The sequence below is a fragment of the Mus caroli genome, chromosome 14 (assembly GCF_900094665.2).
Source record: "Mus caroli chromosome 14, CAROLI_EIJ_v1.1, whole genome shotgun sequence".
NCBI classification, from domain to species: Eukaryota; Metazoa; Chordata; class Mammalia; order Rodentia; family Muridae; genus Mus; species Mus caroli.
In genome coordinates, this window is record NC_034583.1 from 50,410,337 (window position 1) to 50,431,912 (window position 21,576).

The 21,576-nt window shown below is 42.5% G+C and overlaps 1 protein-coding gene across 2 annotated transcripts in view; it reads left to right on the plus strand.

The window, feature by feature from the left end:
- Rcbtb1 (RCC1 and BTB domain containing protein 1) overlaps nt 1-21,576 on the plus strand; it is a 37,881-nt gene that overhangs the window by 5,524 nt on the left and 10,781 nt on the right. The window contains exons 2-9 of one of the 2 annotated variants that reach the window (XM_021182079.2): nt 5,452-5,515; nt 5,634-5,803; nt 6,158-6,308; nt 13,189-13,355; nt 16,901-17,059; nt 18,692-18,799; nt 19,347-19,489; nt 21,084-21,274. In XM_021182079.2, the coding sequence (XP_021037738.1) occupies nt 5,678-5,803; nt 6,158-6,308; nt 13,189-13,355; nt 16,901-17,059; nt 18,692-18,799; nt 19,347-19,489; nt 21,084-21,274 (1,045 nt within the window). In that variant the 5' untranslated portion in view covers nt 5,452-5,515; nt 5,634-5,677. The remainder of the gene's footprint in view (nt 1-5,451; nt 5,516-5,633; nt 5,804-6,157; nt 6,309-13,188; nt 13,356-16,900; nt 17,060-18,691; nt 18,800-19,346; nt 19,490-21,083; nt 21,275-21,576) is intronic. The other variant, XM_029468894.1, reaches the window with a different exon arrangement.

The following is a 21,576-nucleotide window of genomic DNA, read 5'->3' on the forward strand; positions in this document are numbered from 1 at the left end:
GAAGAGAAGAGAAGAGAAGAGAAGAGAGAAAAAAAGAAAAGGGTGGGGGCTGGAGAGATGGCTCAGTGGTTAAGAGCACTGACTGCTCTTCCGAAGGTCCTGAGTTCAAATTCCAGCACCCACATGGTGGCTCACAACCATCTGTAATGAGATCTGACTCCCTCTTCTGGAGTGTCAGAAGACAGCTATAGTGTACTTACATATAAAAAAAAAAAAAATTAAAAAAAAAAAAAAAAAAAAAAAAAAGAAAGTTTTCCTAGAATACAGATACAGTGAACTGAAAAATAGAGAAGATGACTTATATCCTGAAGTCTTTTATGCACAAATGGGCTCTTAGAGCTGGACAGGGTAGCACATTCCATCAACCCAGTGTGCAGAAGGCTGACATAAAAGGAAGAAAGTAAAAGATGCTTGCCCTGGAAAGAATATGATGGCTTTTTTTTTTTTAAAAGGAAATGCTTATACTTTATTATTACTAGGACCCTGAGCATTTGAGCTCTCGAATTCCACATGACAGCTTTTCTGTGATGAGCAGTTTTCATATAATTGTCATTATTTTATGACTTAGCACATTGCGTCACATGCTTAGCACATGCTTGTGTACTTGCACGTTGTCTCCCCGTCTTTTGCTTAGTCCAGTATGGTTTTTGCATTTAAGGTTTCCACTTGGGATAAGAATCCCTGTCAGACCATTTGACCTTCAGAGGGCAGAGGCCGTGAATGCATTGCTCCTTACAGTGTACGTAGCATTATTGGTATCTATGGTGATTGCGGAGGAATTAGTTAGCTACACTATGAATTGAGTTCACATTATTATTTTGTGTTGGTTTTGTGTGTGTGAGAGGCATCTTAGACTTTATCAATAGCTCACGAACTACAAAAAGAACTAAGCTGTAAGGCAGCTCCACTTCTTAAACCAACGACTAAAATCAGATCCCATCCAGTTTATAAAAGACATTGCTCTAGGGATCTATCTTCAAGTGGCTAGTTAAACACAATTTGAAATTTAGAAGTCCTATGTGTCTCACACTGCAGCAGCATCAGACACAGCTAAAGCCACCTGTACAAGGGTGGCTGCAGAGCAGATGCTGGGGATAAAGGGCCTCTGGAGTCCTGTGCCCTCACCACCTAGCCGTTTCATGCTAGAGAATGCTACAGACTCCTTCCTGCTCCCCAGACCACAAAACACTGCTTAGAATGTTGGTACTGGCTGGCTTTATTTTCTTTTCCTTTCAGGTCAGCAGAAGAGCTATTCAGAGGGAGAAAATCCTGTTGGTGATGTCATTCCCTTTGTTCTAGATACATTCTGGTTAGCCTGGGAGAGGAGCTCTGAGATCTATTAAAGACATAAACTTATAGGTCAGCTGTAAATTCTTAATACTTTATAATATTGAGACTATCATTTAATCAAAAACTTTCTTGTACTATTGATCTCGGCTTCCTGTTTTTAAAAACTCTGTAAGCACATTTTAGAATGGTTTTTGTCAGGTCAAAAAATAAAAATTTCCCCATCTCACCTTAATCTTAATCCCTAGGGGAAAGTAAAATAAACAGACTCTTAAGAAGCCTCAGAGGATTCACTCGTGGCTCCTTTAGCCATCAGTTCTAAAGTTGGAAGGTCTGCATTTATACTCCCTGATTTACCTTTGAGAGTATAAAATAATCTTTCCTCTGTATGCCACAGGCTCTGAGAGAGAAGAGAGCACAATAGCTAGGAAAAGCCGTATTGGAGAGCAGGTTATTGATCTGCAATGCTAATGGGCAAGGAGACACGGTTTGGTCTTAGTGGCTAAGAACTGAGTGGGTGAAAGGTGAAACTTCTACTTCTGCTGGACCTTTCTCTGCTCTTCCCTTTGTTTATTATCTCCAAAAAACGAAACACATAACAAAACATTGATAGTTTGGGCCGAATGCGTTACTTGTGTTGTTGCTGAGAAAGCATTTCCTGGGGCAGAATGTGATTGTGTTGGTCATTGGTCTCCTGTTGCTCAGACGTGGAGACAGGTGGATCCTGCAGGCTGGCCCCAGACGGTCTAGCCAGTCAGTGAACTCCAAGTTTAGTGAGAGACAATCTCAGAAAATAAGACAGAGGAAGACACCTGAGCCTCCACATGTGTGTGTGTGTGTGTGTGTATACACACTTAACCACATACCTCAATAAGTAAGTAAATTAATATATTTATATTTATATGACTATATATGCAGTACCCCATGCTGATAGCAAATCTGTTAATACTTGTGTTTCTTGTTTAGACCAACCTAACTCCTACTGCTCTTTATATGATAAACAGTGATACTGTTAGCCAGGCCTTCTTCCTGACGGGCCAGTGTTAGCACTGACTCTCATGTACTCACGAATCCCCCACAGCATCTTCTTTACATGTCGAACATGAATTACATTGTTTTAGAGCTGGAACAGATTTTTGAGAAATCAAGGCTCAGAAAAGATAAAAGCATGCCACACTGACTGGCTGAAAGTAAATGTGGCCTGAAGCACCAGACTCTCTCAGAGACTGTCCCTGCTGCTATGCCAAGGTACTTTTTCTTGTGTGATGGGTCATACCTGTAGAGATGTCTGAGCAGGCTCTTACATTGACTCTTAAATTAACAGCCTTTGCATAAATGCCTTGTAAAATAAAGTGTCTCATAATTTAGCCACATTCAAACTCAGCTCATAAAATTAACCCTCATTTAGAAGGTGAGCTTGATCTTGAAAGAAATTGCCAGGCCCTGAGGGCAGAGTTACCTGTCAGAGTAACGGTACCACTGAAAGTTCATGGTTTTCAATAGTAGTATCACTTTGTGATTTGAATCAATCTCTAACTCCACTTGGCATACCTGCTGTGTGTGTGCGTGTGTGTGTGTGTGTGTGTCTGTCTGTCTGTGTGTCTGTCTGTCTCCTCTTCCCTACCCCCCACCCCTGCCTGTCTCTCTGTCTGTCTATCTGTCTGCCTGTCTCTCTCAGGTATCCATCCCAGGCTGGTCTCAAAATCATTGCATAAGTAAGGATGACTTTGAATGATTCTACCTCCATTACTATAGTGCAGGTATTACAGGGACTGAGCCTAGGGCTTTGTGCATGGTAAGAGAACACTGTATGAACTGAGCTATAGTCCTCAGCCTATTAATCTTACATTTAAGTCTTTTTAAATTTTTACTTATTTTGTGTGACGCTCTATTGTATGTTGACATGAATATGCTATGGTGTGGATAACATAGGACAGTTTCTAGAAATTAGTTCTGTCCTTCTACTATTTGGGTCTTGTGAATTAAGTTCAGGTCCTCAGGCTTGGCAAGAAATGACCAGTTTTGACCAGTCATTGGCCAATTTTGCTGGCCTTGAATCTTATGTTTTCAAAGAATTCTATACTGTAAAAATTTGAATGTTTAAGACTAATTCTGTATGATTTATGTTATAAAAGGGAAAGATGCTTCCGAAAACAGCATCCTGCTTAGCATTTACATCATGCATGGCTTCTGCCCCATCTATTCTGTAAGAGGTGCAGACCTGACATTTGGTGGACATTTCTTCTTCCTCATTCCTCTCTTCTTTTTGCTTCCTCCTTCCTCTTCTCTCCTCCCCTCTCTGTCACTGCCTTTTGAGGTACTTTGACCCTACTTATAAATGGGTTAAACAGACGCAGTTCTACATTTGTGGTGAGTTATAAAGGACAGTTTGAAATAGTTGTCAATGGTAAAATAGTTATTAGACCTGAACCTGGCAATTTCATTTTTAGAAATTTATGTATAAAATGAGACATTTATTCTAATCAAGCAGTAAGTATTCAGTGTTCCAGAATAAAGCTGTAAATTACTTAAATCCCTCTAGTAAGAGGCACTGTTACATTAGTGTAATAGGCTGCCTTAGAAGTTGAGGTGCTGTTGTAGTTCTGCTGTGCTAAGCAGGAGCAGTTTCAATACAAAGAAGTGGATAAAGCTTCCATTTGTGTTTTGTTGTAAAACACATTTGTGCTAGACACCTGCTTGCAGCTCTCTCTCTCTCTCTCTCTCTCTCTCTCTCTCTCTCTCTCTCTCTCTCTCTCTCTCCCTCCCTCCCTCTTCCCCCCTCTTTCTGTCTCCCTTTCTCTCCCTCCCTCCCTCCCTCTCTCTCCCTCTCTCCCCCCCTCTCCCTCTCTCTCTCTGTCTTACACACACAAATATTAGCTTTCAAATATTCTTTTGTACCATTTGAAACGGTTTTATTGTATGTTTTTTGCCCTACCCATATCCTTAAGAATGCTTAAGAATCACTAGAGGCTCCTGGTTGCAGTGACAGACTCCTCTAGTGATGTTTTATGGCATTCACGCCTCATCGAATGTGTAAGATGATGTTTAGGGCTAACGAGATCCTTGGTGCAGGTGGAAGCGGTCTCTGGGGTGGTAGAAACTGAGGCACTGGGTGGTGTGCTGAAGCCCCATAGCATTCCCATAGTGTGTGTGTTAAGAGAGGGGTTAGTGCAGAAAGAACTGCCTTTCCTAGCTGATTTTAAAGAGCAAAGGGGGAGTTAGTGGGAATGTCAGCACTTTGGGTCCTCACTAGGAAAGCCTAGTTGTGTTCTCTTTGCAGAGCTGAGAGCCAGAATGGAAGTTCGCTAGCATGATAGGGTTGTATTTGAGCAGACCCCTGGGATCCCCACACTTCTTTTCAGCACTACAGAAACTGGAGCCTCACCTAGTAGTCTTTGCATAAAACTCCATGAACAGTTAGTTGCTCAGAGTTTGTGTTTGTGCATATCTCTTTCCTGTAGGGCACCATTTAAGGTAGCCAAGCCTGGCCTAAAGTCCACAGTCGTTAGCTCAACACCCAGATTGGAGTAGCCAGCCTTCTCTCTGTAAATGTGAGGTGACATCTGCGTGTCTGGAGACAGTCTCATTCACTTCCTCCTGCAGCTTCACCTACGCTCAGCTTTCTGGGGGCACCAACCACATTGTTGTCATGAAACAGTGGCTCTGTGTGATAGGGCCTTCTGCAAGGAATGAGTTTTTCAGTGCGCTGGGTTTGGGCACAGTGAGTGTGGAGGTGGAAACGATGCTTCTGAGTTTCCTAATTTCCTCCCACCCCCAACCTGCGGACAAGAGCTGACAGAAGAAATTGGGATTGAGAAGCCTGTTTGAGATAAGATCTCTCTGTTATTTATGTAGCTCTAGATGTATTGGAACTCACTATATAGAGCAGGCTGATCTCAGACTCAGATATCCACCTGCCTCTTAATTCCAGACTTCTGGTTTAGTAGTGTAATGTTTTTCTGAATCCCTGAGTGAAATATCCCTAGGAAAGACCAGATCCATATAGGTAGCCAGCTTTTTCTGTTGGATACTAGCATGTGCATGTTTATAACAGGTAAGTCTGCTAGTATGTAGCAATACTATTTATAGTATTTATAGTATTTAGCAATACTATGCTAGTATTTAGCATACAGCTGTTTCTAGTATGTTGTACTCTCATTTCAGGTAAAGGCCTGGTTTTGCAAGTTACAGAAGTCTATGACACTGTGAGTGATCCATTTCACTAATGGTAGGTAGATTTTTCTGGAATTATCTTTTGGTGGCTTTTATTAATAATTTAAAAACTCTTGTTAACTTTAGCTTAGTGGCTATTAATTTTTTCTTGAATTACTTTTCACTTCTTGCAGCAGAGATGTCAGCTTATTTATAGGAATTGTCCAAAGTCACAGTCATGGTGGATGTAGGAAAGTGGCCAATCTTCACTCTGCTCTCACCCCAGGAAGCTGGATCTATCAGGAAAGCATGTGTCTTTGGTACCTCTGCCAATGAGGCGATCTATGTCACTGACAATGATGAGGTAAGACTGGAAACAGGTTTAGTTTGGGAGTCTATTGGGGGGTTGGACTTGAAACCTCCTGATAGTTTGAAGGCTGAGAATAGGTTTGGGATGAAGAGAATCTGAAATTCAGGAAGAGTACCTTGATGCGTTTTCCAGTTTCGCGTTTTAGTGCCCTCTGCTCTATAGTGTAGACTAACATTGCACAGTCTGAGTGTTATCAGCGGACACTGCAGGTTTCTTAGTATCTGTATGAGTCTCTTCTTGCCACCTGGGCTGCCAAACTAGACGTGAGTATGTCTTATTTTCTGAGCAGGGGGCAAGGAGCTGTGATTTTTAAGTCAGATGATGTAGGCAGAGGTGTTTGCTTTCCAGGTCTTCGTGTTTGGACTGAACTACAGTAACTGTCTAGGAACTGGAGATAACCAGAGCACTCTGGTGCCCAAGAAACTAGAAGCTTTGTGTGGAAAAAAGATCAAAAGCCTTAGTTACGGGAGTGGCCCCCACGTCCTCCTCACCACTGAAGGTAAAGACAGAAAACTGACTTTTTGGTTTGTGGGTAATTGACAGTTAATTCTGAACCAAAAAGCAAATCAAATAACTAACTTTGGATTGTTCTTTATTTCTGGGGAAGTATACAAAGAAGGAACAATATTTTTTTTATTTATTTTTATTTGTAATTCATTTTTTATACTCCATATTCCATTCCCCGCCGCTCCTCATCCAACCTCCGACTGTTCCACATCCACACCTCCTCCCCGCCCCACCCCATCTCCACGTGGATGCCCCCACCCGCAACCCCACCTAACCTCTAAACTCCCTGGGGCCTCCAGTCTCTTGCGGGTTAGGTGCATCGTCTCTGAATGAACACAGACCCAGCAGTCCTCTATTGTATGTGTGTTGGGGGCCTCATATCAGCTGGTGTATGCTGTCTGTTTGGTGGTCCAATGTTTGAAAGATCTCAGGGGTCCAGATTAATTAAGACTGCTGGTCCTCCTATAGGATCGCCCTTCTCAGTTTCTTTCAGCCTTCCCTAATTCAACAACAGGGGTCAGCTGCTTCTGTCCATTGGTTGGATTCAAATAACCACATCTGACTCTTTCGGCTGTTTGTTGGGTCTTTCACAGGGCAGTCATGATAGATCCCTTACAAAGAAGGAACAATTTAAGACACTTGAGACCATCCCTAAAAGAGCAGCGGTGTGTCTTGTACATGGACAGTCTCCAAGGTTCTTAGACTTTCTATGTAAATTGCAGAATGCTGGACAGGGCAAAGGATTTGTTTCCTCTTGCCTGATTTTTCAGTGGTTCTGTGAACACAAGGTAACTTCAAAAGGGTTTCTTTTATACACACACAGACAAGCACACATATATAATTTATTCATAAATTGTATTCTTGTAAATATATATGTATTATATATATATTACATAAGCTTATATGTTAAATTAAATATTAGTTTATAAAATCTGTAAACATATTTTATATAAAATAAATCGAATATATATGATATATAATATAAATATATGTAGATATATACAAATATATGTTTAATTTTTTTTGACCTTATTGGATATTTTCTTTATTTACATTTCAAATGTTATCCCCTTTCCTGGTTTTCTCTCCAAAAAATCCCTCCCCATACCCCATTCCCCATCCTCCTGCTCACCAACCCACCTACTCCCGCTTCCTGGCCCTGGCTTTCCCCTACACTGGGGCATAGAGCCTTCATAGGACCAAGGGCCTCTTCTCCCATTGTTGTCCGACTAGGCCATCCTCTGCTGCATATGCAGCTAGAGCCATGAGTTCCACCATCTATACTCTTTGGTTGGTGGTTTACTCTTTGGGAACTCTGAGAGTACTGGTTAGTTCATATTGTTGTTCCTCCTATGGAGCTGCAAACCCGTTCAGCTCCTTAGATACTTTCTCTAGCTCCTTCATTGGGGACCCTGTACTCAATCCCATGGATGGCTGTGAGCATCCACTTCTGTATTTGTCAGGCATGGGCAGAGCCTCTCAGGAGACAGCTATATCAGGCTCCTGTCAGCAAGCTCTTATTGGCATCCACAATAGTGTCTGAGTTTGGTGGTTGTATATAGGATAGAGCCTCAGGTGGGACAGTCTCTGGATGGCCTTTCCATCAGTCTCTGCTCCAGACTTTGTCTCTGTAACTCCTTCCATAGATGTTTTTTTCCCCTTCTAAGAAGGATCGAAGTATCCATACTTTGGTCTTCCTTCTTCTTGAGTTTCTTGTGGTTTGTGAATTGTATCTTGGGTATTCTGAGCTCTGGGCTAATATCCACTTATCAGTGAGTACATATCATGTGTGCTCTTGTGTGATTGGGTTATCTCACTCAGGATGATACCCTCCAGATCCATCCATTTGCCTAGGAATTTCATAAATTCATTGTTTTTAATAGCTGAGTAGTACTCCACTGTGTAAATGTACCACATTTTCTGTATCCATTCCTCTGTTGAGGGGCATCTGAGTTGTTTCCAGCTTCTGGCTATTATAAATATGGCTGCTATGAACATAGTGGGGCATGTGTCCTTATTACATATTGGAGCATCTTCTGGGTATATGCCCAGGAGAGGTATTGCTGTGTCCTCAGGTAGTACTATGTCCAATTTTCTGAGGAACCACCAGACTGATTTCCAGAGTGGTTGTGCAAGCTTGCAATTATTTGAAATACATGTATGTGCAGCAGTGGTGTGTGTACACATTAGTACAGGGCCTGCAGAGGCCAGAGGTGTTAGAGCCTCAGCCTCATGGAGATGGAGTTATAAGTGGTTGTAAGCCATCTGATGTGGGTGCTGGGAATTTAATTTGGGTCCTCTAGAAAAGTAGTATATACTCTTAGCCATTTCTCCAGCTCTCTTTGGTATATGTTTATAAATGCACAGAATCTGGATTTTCTCCTTTGTGTAGTTGCTGAATCTTGAATCAAGATATCTTAGTTTATTCTGAAGAACATCCATATGATTGCCATATTGAAGGCGTAGGAGAAGTGGACACATTCTTGTCCTTGTGTCTCACCAAGGTTACCAAAGAAGCATAGATATTCTCCTTTTGGTAATTGTCAGTCCTGTGGGCAAGTAGCACTCTGAAAGTTTGTCATGTGTAACTTCTTCCCTGAGTTTTAGGCCTTTTATCATGACAGAGGTGCTCGGGTTTTGTTAGATGGTCCTGTAGGGTAGCCTTTAGAAGACAGATTGTATCTCTGCCTTTGTGTCTGTGCGAGGGAACCCCAGTTTCCATTGATGCTGTGTCAGCTTCTGTGTCTACCTTGGAGTCTAACTTTAGTGCCTCAAGTCTGGATCCACTCTACATTCTCTATCTTTCTCATAGGCTGGGATCGTCATACAGAAGTCTGACTGGGTTTGCACATAGTAAGGCAGCTCCGTCGGAACTCCTCTCAGTAGGCATTTGATTGCCACCACTCTGGCCATTTCAGCTGCTGCTCTACCAGCTGGTTCACTGTTACTCATTGTGGTCTAAGGGTTTGAAAATTTCCAAACAGTTCCTGATACCTGACCCTAAATGCTGAAGAACACTTAATATTGCAAACACACTAAAAGACATATTTTCAAATTACTGACTTTCTTCAAAGTTGTGATCTTTGAAACCTGTCATGATCCTTTTGGAATTATGTTAAGTGTCTAAACTGTTTTTTTAAAACATCATGAGTGTTAAATTTAGTATACAAATAATAAGAATTTTTTTGTTTAATTTCTGATCTTTATAGTACATTTTATGCAATCATTAAGCATGCTATACATTGAATGCCGTATTTATAATTGATTACTGTATCTATATTATATGTGTTAACCAATCAAATAATTTTTAAAATTCTTGAATATGTGTGTGTGTGTGTGTGTGTGTGTGTGTGTGTATACATGTATGTTCATGTTTTAGTACAGGTAGGGGTGTGGAAAGGTGTGTGTTGGTGTATGGGGGGGTTGTCACGGTGCAGATGACCCACTGGTCATTGCCAGTCACCTTGTTTAAGATGAGACCTCTTTAAAGCTATGTAGGGTGCACCCCAAGCTTTTTGGGATTCTCCTTGAGTTTCAGACATGTACTATACTGCCCAATTTTACACCATTCTGAGGATTCCTCTGTAGCTCCTCATATTTTACATGCCAAGTACTTTACCCAGTGAGACATCTCCCCAGTAATTTTAAAAACAATTTAACACTTTAAACAAGTGGAGGCTGGGGATGTAGCTCTGTTGTTGATAGAGTACTTATCTAGCATGCATAAAGCCTTGGATTCTGTCTCCAGTACCACTTAAAACCAGAGATGGTGGTACATGCCTATAATCCCAGCACCTTGGAGGTGGAGGTACCAGAACTAGAAATTCAAGGCCACCTTCTGCTATATATTGAGTTTCAGCCACCCTGAGGTACATGAGACTGTCTCAAAACAAAAGCAAAAGGTGTGGACAAGGCCCAACTGGTCCAGTGCCTGCTGTTGAGACATTCAGACCTGAGTCCAGATTCCCAGCCCCCATGTAGAAATCTGGGTGTGTCAGTGCTGGAAGAATGGAAGATAGGCAGGTCCCTGGAACTTGTGGGCAAATTGGCCTAGCCACTGGTGAGCTCCAGGTTCATTGAGAGACTCTCAAAAACTAACACAGGTGGTAGAGGAAAACACCAGATGTTCACCTCGGACATCCACGTGCAAACTGTATACACACACATACACACGCTTCTGTTACTGACGTGCACATGTGTGTGTTTGTAGTGCTGGGGACTGAACTACTGTTTAGAAGAAACCGCTTTAACTCTTCAGACGTTTCTTTAGGAATTTGGTCTCTTATATTTATTCTTGTCGTGTATGTGTGTGAGTGTGAGCACATGCATGCATGTGTTCAGAGGACAGCTCTTGGAGTTGGTTTTCTCTTGGGCTTGCCTCTGTGGTTAGCAGGTACCTTTGCCCAATGAGCCATCTTGTTAACTCACCCTTCTGCCCTTTTGAGGCAGAGTCTGTCAGCAATGCTATGCACTCCGGGCTTGCTGGCAGCGAGACATCTGGAGATGCTTCTGCTTCGGTCTTCCATTTCCCTGTATGCTGAGATTACCATCACAGCCAGCTTGTTTTGTTTTGTTTTTTAACGTGGGTTTTTGAGATTGCATAGCATGGGCTTTTACCCATTGAACCATTTACCAGCCCATTTTCTCCCCTATTTTTAAAATAAAATACTTCTGTTTCTACATCTGAGTTTTTAATTTGGTATTGTGGCAGATAGAATTTAGCACTTTGTCTTCTATGTTTCTTGCCTTTATCCCTAAAACGCGGGAGTACTAACATTCCAGTTAAATCAGTATTGTCATTTTCATTATTAGGGACTGTGTCAGTGTTATTTATAGCTGGGCCTCTCCCTTTCTGTATGACCCCCTCCCACACACACACTCCCAATTCCAGAGGTTGATAATCGCTTTGAGCATTTTCACTTACTGATGCCTATATACACCCATCATTAATATGTGTCCAACTTTTTTACAGAATAGTACATGTCAGATACTCTCTGGAGCCCCATCTCACCTCCAGAACTGTGAACTTGACTGGTTACCCCTCAGGCTGCCTGCACAGCTGACAGCCCAAAGATTCGCTTTCACTGTCATCCTCAAAAGTCTCTTCAAGTTATCCATCCTTTCCAGTTCCCATTCCTGTGTGTGTGTGGTGTCCTCCTTGGGTTTGACCCTCACCTGCTGAACACATTCTCTAGAAACATGGCAAGAAAGGGACATGAGAGAATATGAGTGTCTTAGGATGTCACTATTTTACTCTTACTGATGTGACTGAGATGGTTCACCTCAGGATTTTAGGGTGTGAGAGTTTTTCTTATAATTTTCAAGTCATGGCACAAGATGTGGTATTGACATTCTAACTCCTTCCTGACCTCCATCCATTCTGTGTGTGCTTGAGTGCACACCTGTGTGTGCACCTAGGGAGGCTGGTGGTCAGTATTACTCTATTTCCACCTGCGTCTTTAGAGACATGTTTCTCAGTGAGCCTGGAGTTCATCTGCTGACTAGATAGCTTGGCAGTGAGCACCCTGGATCCTCCTGTTTCTGCCTTCCAGTTCTGAGGTCACCCTGCATGTTGACAGGCCATGCTTTTCACACATGTGCTAGAGGTTTGAACTCAGTTCCACATGCTTGAGCTTGCAAGCCTTTGACCTATAGAGCCGTCAAATACTTACACAGTTTCCAATAATGAAAATAACTGAAAGTAGTATCACTGTATTTAAAGGATAAAGGCAAGAAAGAAGACAAAGAGCTGGGGGCTGGAAACATGGCTCAGCGGTTAAGAGCACTGACTGTCCTTCCAGAGGTCCTGAGTTCAATTCCAGCAACCATATGGTGGTTCACAACCATCTGTAATGGAATCTGATGCCCTTTTCTGGTGTGTCTGAAGATAGCTACTGTGTACTCATATATATTTTTTTTAAAAAAGAAGACAGAGAGCTTAATTCTGTCTACCACATTAGAGAGAGATCTTTTTTCTTTATTCCAGGTATTTTAAGAGTCATGACTGCTGTGGAGTGGATAGTTTTTAGCTTATTAGTAGTCTGTAGGACGTGCCTTCATTTCTAGAAAAGATTTTTACAACTTTTCATAGATAATTTCTTTCTTTCTTCCTTTTTTTCCTGCTCTGTTCTTTTTGGAGTTTTTCTTACATTTACATTTTCCTTCCTATTTCCTTTTCTTACATTACATTTTCCTTCCTATATATGTTCTAGAAAATTACTAAACTTACTAAAACCCTGTATAAATAAATTTTACTTGTAGCTGTGTATGGTGTGCATGTGTGTACGTGTTTGTGTGTATGTGTGCCCCAAGTCCTCACCCAGTCTTTGGAGCACCACATAACCCAGTCCCAACTGGTGATAACAGGAGAGCCCAGTATGTTCTTGCTGTGAGTCTCTCATAAATTATGGCAAACGTTGGAAATCTAGGATTGGAATTGGCTCCCTGCCCACTTCTCCTTTTGCAGATGTTGGCTTGATGCCTTTTCTGATTTGCTTTTTAATTACAGTATCTATCTGTTTCCCAAAAGTTTTTGTCTCATGTAACCAAGGCTGGCCTCAAATGAATTGTTTAGCCAACAGTGGCCTTGAACTCTAGATCCTCCCGTTCTACTACAAGATTCCAATCTAGAGATGCCTATTTTTATACATAAACATTGACTTTGGCCACAATGTTGATCATGTGTATGAGTGCCAAGTCCTGTCATGAGAGGTTTGCTTCTGCCCTAGCTGTTATTTCTCTAACCCTTCGCTCCCTGACTCCCAACTAATGGTCATCTTATAGAGAGGAGGGCACAAATGCTGATGCACTGGGAGTTGCAGGGGTTTACCAGTTCTTGTTTGAGCTAGTGCTTCAAATGCTTGTGTGTTTAGATGGAGTCGTCTATGCCTGGGGCCATAATGGATACAGCCAACTGGGGAATGGGACCACCAACCAAGGCATTGCTCCTGTCCAAGTCTGTACTAATCTCTTGATCAAGCAGGTGGTTGAAGTAGCTTGTGGTTCACATCATTCGATGGCTTTAGCAGCTGATGGAGAGGTAAGTTTGCTCTTTGATTTATTTTTAAAAACTGTCATAAACTGCATGATACAAAAGTTATTTCCATAAGCATGTTGAGTGCACAGCTCAGTAGCACTAAGTACAGTCACATTGTTTGGTCTCACAGATCTCTTTCATCCTAAAAAGCTGAAGCTCCAAATCTGTTAAATGTCAGTTCTCCTTGGCACTGTAACTGACCACTCTAGGTACTGCCTGTACATAGAATCAAATAACATCCAACAGTTGGTGTCCCTGAGGTTCATTCATGTCTATGGTGTGTGACATTTTCATACATATATGAACAATGTATGTTGATCCTTACTCTACCACTCTTCTAGATCCCTCCAGCATGCTCCTCTTATCTACCTTTGTGTTGCTTTTGGGGTTGGGGTGGGGGTAACCCACTGAGTTGGTGCTGCTGGACTATTGACTGACCTTGTTATCCTGTACAGGTAACCATAACTGCAGTGAGCTCTTTGGTGCACAGTCATGTCTTGCCCAGAAGACAGCATTTCACAGTACTTTTCCAAGTATTCTTTTTTAAGGCTGAATGATATACCATCTCGTATTCATTTATATATATACACATACATATATGTTACATTTTGTTCATGTGTGTGCAAGGAAGTATTAGGAATTGAACCGATGGCTTCACACATGCTAGGCAAGTGCTCTATCCTAGGCCCATTTCATTATCTTGAAGAATATATCGGGCATTCCCACTATTCAGCTATTGTAAAAATCTCCTGCTTTACTTGTTACACCTTATAGATAAATAACTAAACAGTAAAACCCATGTGAATACATTCTTTCTCCAGTAATGTTTGAGCCATGTAGTCAGAATCACCATTAGCTGGGCTTGGTATGTAAATGTCCATAGTCTCAGCACCAAAGACTTGAAAGCAGGTTGGCGATTTCTAGGCTAGCCTATGCTACAGAGGAAGAACTTGTCTCAACAAATGAAAAAATAAACTAACAAAAAGTTTTGAATAAATGTTTTTATTGCGTTTATTTGTTTATTTGTGGGCTATGCCTTGGTGAACATGTAGAGACTTCTATGGAAGTCCTCTCCTTTTACCATGTATGCCTGGAGATGGAACTCAAGAGCTTTACATCTTGTTTATTTCAAAAAACCCTTTTGATGAGAAAACAGTGTGCAAGGTCATGTTCTTTGCCATTATTACAAATCCAATATGATATGTAAGCTCCTAAGGTCCCTTGTCTTAGGGTATATTTTGTTCTTCAGTGTTTATAATAATGTTGAAGGGATGCATCTTTCCCAGTATTCTAGTGAGTAACGTGTTCACCCTCAGGTCCCCTGCTTATCTGGAAGGTTAGTCACCCTGTTCACTCTCCCTCTGATTCACCTCATGCCTTTGCTCAGGTCTTATCTCTTGCTGGTCTAGGACCATTGGTCTTTGTTAAGTAGCTTTGAGATCCACCTGTCCAGTCTTACTTCCCTCTGTGATTTCTTAAGCATGAATTAGGTCATCACATTGGTCCTTGTTGAAAGTTCCCCAGAGGTGTTAATTAGTTCTACCATGTGGGAGCAAGTTAGAGAGAAAAAGACCACAAAGCCGATGGTGAGCAGGGTTTCATGGCTGGGATGTACCAGAGGAAGGCATAGCACACAGGCTATAGCCAAACCCACTGGCTCCTTGCCTATGGCTTCTTCACAGGAACCATGGTCCCCACGTGACATAAAAGGCAGTGGCATTCTAAAGGAATATTTCAGAAGTACCAGAGGAATGATTATTAAAGTTAGACAAATTTTGCTCATTTCTGAAGCCTAGATTCTTACTTTGTTTCGGTTGTTAGCATATTTTACTTTGGATAATGGTGCACTATTAAACTACATATTCCTGTGAATGTCCCTTGGTGAAGTATAGGTTATTTTTCTTGAACCTATAAAATACATATTTCATCCAGGTTTTCATAGTCATAGCACATTTTCTTCAAATATACGAACATAGGTTATACTGTTGTTGTCTGGATATCATCAGGCATGTGAACTTAGAATGTGTCACAGGGAAGGAAGAGGCCAGTGTAGAATATAGAAGCCACACTGGGGGTGTGTGAGTACTGCTTGTCATAGCAAAGGCATGGGGTGAAGACAGAGTCTTAGAACTCCTGCTAGCATTGGAAGAGGTTCTTCTGCCATTCAGCCTCTCTGATCTCCATTCCCTCCTGCAGGCCCCTACATCCTTCCTAACACATCTCCTCCTAACCTCGCCCTACTTATTGATAAGCCATCTAGGTACAATTAGTACTGCCCATGTGTGTGTGTGTGTGTATGGTCATTCACTGGAAACTGGTGCAGGCAGTGTCATGAAAGAAGAAATGGGAAGAAAGTAGTGGCTGGAGGCTGTGGCGGGGTGTTGTAAAATGCTGTTTTCTGGATATAACGTCGTCATCATACTCAGAAACTCACAACAGCTGTGGATGCCCACATAAGACCAAGTCAACCTAAATTTGCATAATAGATGGGGAGATATCACCAGGTTCCATTCCTTACTGAAATCTATTGGCAGTTGTTAACTGCTGTAGCATAGAAACCTGTTTTTATGTCTCCAATAAAAATCTAGTGTTCCCAGGGCTCCTAATGAAGGAGCTAGAGAAAGTACAAAAAGAGCATGCGTGTGTGTGTGTGTGTGTGTGTGTGTGTGTATGTAAAACATAAATATTATAAAGAGGTGAAAGGATCCTCAGCAGAGCTACAGGAGTTTTAAGGAGACCTGAGAGGTAAAAGCTGGTAGAGGTGCAAGGAGAGTCTCTGTGGAGTGAATGAAGCCAGGCTGGGGCTCTGGAGGAGAAGTGAGAGCTGGGGCTGCTAGAGTCAAAGCGCACATCAGAATTGAGCTTCAGAAGCAAGGTGAAGTAGAGGCTCAAGGGGCACAAGGTAGGGTTGGGTCTAAGGAGTGGATGGGCATATGGATGAATTGCAGGTCCAGACAGATTGCATAGGCCTTGTCAGCAGGGTGTCCATGTTCATGTGAAGTCCCTAGGACAGTTAGGAATTCTCTGCTTCCTGTTCACACTGTCAGATGAAGTTCTTTGAGGTCTGCACCACTGCGGAGTTAGCTTTCCTCTTTATGGGATACAGGTGCAAGGGTTGCACCTTTTTCTTAGTCTGGTGTGTCCGAGACGTTCTTGTGCTTGGCTTTTCTGGTTCCTACAGTCCCAGTTTATTATATTGATAAACTTATATAGTAGTGCCCTCACTCATCACTTTCCTGCTATCATCCCTGAATACTGTCTTGTGGGTGATGTCAGACAAATGGTGCTGTTTACGTGACCACTATGAGTCATCCTCCATAGTAGAGTAAAAAGCTGCTTATAAAATGGACCCTGTCAGGGCAAGGTACAGTCCAAAAACCATTTCACACAATGTGAAGTAACTTAGAGCAGGGCTCATCCCAGCGGATGAGAGGACTTACCCAGGGCCACTGTATGGCATTACCGTGAAGGTTAAGTAGGTAAGGGCACATCAAAAGCATTCAAAGCCATGCCAAAGGTCTGACAACCGGTTTCCCCTTCTCTTGTAGTTATTTGCTTGGGGCTATAACAACTGTGGTCAGGTGGGATCAGGATCCACAGCCAATCAGCCAACTCCTCGGAAAGTTACAAACTGTTTACACACCAAGAGAGTGGTCAGCATTGCCTGTGGTCAGACCTCCTCCATGGCTGTTCTGGACAGTGGTGAGGTGCGTGCTGTACATTTCCCTTTCCCTCCGCCTCCATTCTAGAGGTGCCAGCATGGAGAGGAGAGCTTGTCTTGGTTAAATGACCTCCATCTAAGGACCAGCTAGCCCGTGTTCAGTCCTCGGAATGACTACAGATCTGAAGACTTCAAGTCTGGTGTCTCAGACTATCTGTAGCATTTGTCATTGTTTTGCTTCTGTGGGTGACATGCACATGGAACTCTACTGAAGGGCATTTCAGTTGTTTTTGTCTTTTTGCTGTTGTGAATAATGTTACACTGATTTTCTGTTATGTGTATATATCTTAATATATTATGCAGGTATTTCTATAGAATAAATTCCCATCATAGAAGTTCTAGGTCATGAAATATGTCATTAAGAATATGGACAAGCTATTGCAGATTCCTCTCCGGAAGGCCAGTGCCTCTTAAACTTTTGGCTTTGATGAAATTATTGACGTGGCCACCTCTTGCTCTCTGCCCCTCTCTACTGTGTCCTGAAAGCACCACTGTCATTTGCTACATCAGTGCAGGGCTTGGTACCACCGGAAGTACAAGTAGGCTTCTAACTGAACTTAATCTTTAAATCTTTTAAAATCAGTTCGTCTTAGACTTTGTTACTATGACCTTCCTTGGATATCCCAAACCATTCACTCTCCTGACTAGCCTGTACTAGCTGCTGCTTTCAGCAAGTGATGCATGCCATTAAATAACACCGAGGGACCACCCAGTTCTGTGATTCCTCGTCCAACCCCTTTCTTTCCCATTCTCTCTCTTGGTTCCCTGTCACTTTCTAGCTCATTGCCTATGAGAGTTCAACTTGTTTACTGCTGGAACATGAAATTACCTATTAAATAGTTTTTCTGTCAGTCACCCATTTACCCTTCTCTCTGTGAGCTTTTAAAAATGAAAGTCTAATCTCTGTTTTTAAATATTGTAGTAAAAATTTCTTTTTTGTTTGATTGTTGGCCTCTTTGTTTTTGAGATGGCATCTTGATGTGTAGCACTTGCTGGTCTGGTACTTGATATGTAGCCCAGGCTGGCCTTGAATTTGTGGCAGTCAGTCTCCTTGATGTTGCTCTTAGAGCTAGGATTATAAGCATTCACGTAATACCAGGCTTTTTTAAAAATCAGTTTATTATCTCACTCTTCTTTTCTCCTACCGCTTTTCTACCTTTTACCGTCAGTTTCTCTATGACGTCCTGTGTGCCTTCTGCCTGGAATGCCATCTTCTTACTCTGCATGGCGCTTCACTTTCCAAAGCCTTTCCTAACTAATAGTCCCCCTTAGAAGAAAGCCTGTTCTCACTGTTCCTGCCATGCCTTGATGACCTCTGGCATGGCTCCTGCTACCCACTCACCAAGTGTGCACATGTTCTTTGCCTCAGTTAAACTTGGGCTAAGACTCCTCCTTAGTGCCTTTACTATGTAGAATGTGTGGTAGGTGCTTCTGATCATCAGTGAAGTCATGAGGTAGGAATAGATGGTCAGTTCAATCCTTATCACCCTCAGAGCCTCTGAATTCCACATGCAGGATCTCATAGTATACAGTACAGGGTCTGGAGGATCTGATTTGTTTAGGACAGGGCTTCTCTTCCCATTGGCAGGTTCCACAGTCCTGTCTTCTCTCCTCTCAGGTGTATGGCTGGGGCTACAATGGCAATGGACAGCTGGGCTTGGGAAACAATGGCAACCAGTTGACCCCAGTGAGAGTGGCGGCTCTGCACGGCATGTGTGTGAACCAGGTACACATTACATTTTCTTGCCAGGCAGCCCCTCCCACCTTCCCACACTGATGGTGCTGGCCATGTCTACTTCTCTCCTTGGGATCTCCAGGCTCATTGCACTCGAGCTCTACTGGAGCAGTCCTACTCCTGAAGGTCTTGAGACAAGATTTTGGGGGTTGGACATGCGTTAACGTCACTCTTGCTCCAGCCCACTCCCCATCTCATGGCTCCCACATGACGGCAGATGTGTCGGTGGTTAATTCTTTTGTCATTCATCTCTGACAGCTCTTCATGCCCTCACCTTTTACACTTTAATGTTTTAGCTTTTCAGTTTTTCCATGAGAAAAGGGAAACCTTTTGGACATGGTCTTCTTCAGAGAGTAAAGAAGCTCCTGAAGCAGTTCAGTGGTCAAAGGGTTGGGGTTCTCTGGTGCTTCTGACTCTCCCAGCAAACGCAGTGTACACATGCAGCTGACCTGGCCTTCTGCAGAGATGGTTGGGCTAACAGTTGGTTGTCCTGCCCTGCCTGCCTTGTAGTGTGGTAACCTGTTGTGTTTCCTTGCAGATTGTCTGTGGTTATGCACATACACTAGCACTCACAGATGAGGGCTTGCTCTATGCCTGGGGAGCTAACACATATGGGCAGCTGGGAACTGGAAGTAAAAATAACCTGCTGAGCCCAACACAAATCATGGTGGAAAAAGAAAGGTAAATTGGCCATGCCATGTCTCAGAGACTATGCATATGTGGCCTTGGAACTGTAGCAGAGCTGTGGTATTTGTCTTGTGACTCTTGTTTATTTACATTCTCATTTTGATCAAAATGGTTTATAAGTCAGAATGAGCATGTGTGATCTTGCTCTGTCTTCTGAGGCACGCACTCGTGATTTGTAGAAAGTAAACTTCTTGATTCTGAGAGACTTAGAGTTGTGCGTTACGAGGTGGATTGTCTAGGGTCTACAGTCATACTGAAACTCAAAGTGCAGCACTAACTCTGCACCAACTAAATTCACTTTTAAATAATTAAAATTGCTTTTTAAAAGGCATTATCTGTTTATTGATTTTTGTTTAATGTCTGCTATTGGGCTAGATACTTAATATTTGTTCATCAGACTGTGAGTTTTTATGCAGAGTGTTTGTTTAGGACCCTGCCTTAGGAGTTCTGAGAAAACTGAAGCAGGTCTGGCATTTGGTTTGCAATGTTCAGGGTCTGTGAGCCCCAGCCCAGTGGTATTCATCTTAATGAAGATGCTGAACTCAGGATGGAGATTGGGGGGGGGGGTATCTATAAGGAAATGCTGTATTGAAGATAAGATTTATGAGGGGGTATGGTGGAGAGGAAAGGGATAGTTGAATAAGGAAAGTGACAATAAGTAACTGAGTCTGATCCCCAGGACCCATATTTAAAAAGCCAGATGTAGTGGTGTGTGCTTGTAAATACAGCACTGGGAAGGGGGAGACAGGGGGATGCCAGGAACTGGCCAGCCTAGCCTAGTGGGAGTTATGGGCCAGTTAGAGACCCTATCTCCATAAAAAGCTTTAAGGTACCCAGCATTATACCCGAGGTTATCTTCTGGCCTTGACACAAATGGGCACTCCACCCTCACACCCCCCCATGAAAACACACACACACACACACACACACACACACACGAAAAGTAGGTTTTTCTAAGGTTTTTTTTTTTAAGCTTAATGTGTATATATGAGTTTTTGCCTGGGTGTATATGTGTGCATTGTGTGTGTGCTGGTGTCTGTGGAGTCAAAACAGTGTCTCAGAACTTCTAGAGCTGGAATTACGTTGGTTGTGAATGACAACAGTGCTGTGACCCAAACCTAGGCCCTCGGCAAGAACAAGAAAGTGTTCTTAACCTCTGAGCCATCTCTCCAGCCCCAGTAGTTTTTATTTAATGTTTATAGTCCTAGAACAGTGAAGACATTTTGTCATTGTCCACTGTCCTCATTGACTTTAGCTTCCAGTCTCTTTCCAGGTTTGCCTCAAAATTATGTATTATTTATATATTCCAACCTCAGGATAACCTTAGGTGAGAAGTGTGGTCCTCAGAAAGAGACAGAGAGAGAGAGGGCTCTGTGTGTGTGTGTGTGTGTGTGTGTGTGTGTGTGTGTGTGAGGTCGGGGATATTTCCTGATCTTTGCTTATTATAAACAGGATTTATTGCTCCTATCAGTGATCTTGGGCTGACTTGTATGTGAGCTGTTCAAACACGAACTTGTAAATTTCTCTATGGAGTGTGCTGGAGACTAATGTGATAAGGAAGTAACAAGAATCTTCCTTAATTTTTCAGGGTTATAGAGATTGCAGCTTGTCACTCCACCCATACATCTGCTGCCAAGACACAAGGTGGGCACGTGTACATGTGGGGCCAGTGCCGGGGCCAGTCGGTGATCCTTCCGCACCTCACCCACTTCTCCTGCACCGATGACGTGTTTGCCTGCTTTGGCACCCCGGCTGTCTCCTGGCGCCTCCTGTCTGTAGGTAAGCTGCCTAAGCCCGCTTCCACCCAGGGTCACCAAGTCCCATTCCCTACATAATTGGTTACTGTAAGTTGTTTGGGTCCTAGGATGTTTTCTGTATGCTAGTTTTAATGCTTTTCCCGAATAATAATCAAATTCCTTTAAAGTTCATGAAACACTTCTGTGGTCTTATTTTTTTCTTGCCTAAGTACTTCTATTTTCGTTGAGTTCATATTTAATAACAAAATTAGCCAATACAGTCAAGTGGCGTTTAGTCCATTCACAATGCTTTGCACCCACGTTGCACCATATTAAGCTCCAAAT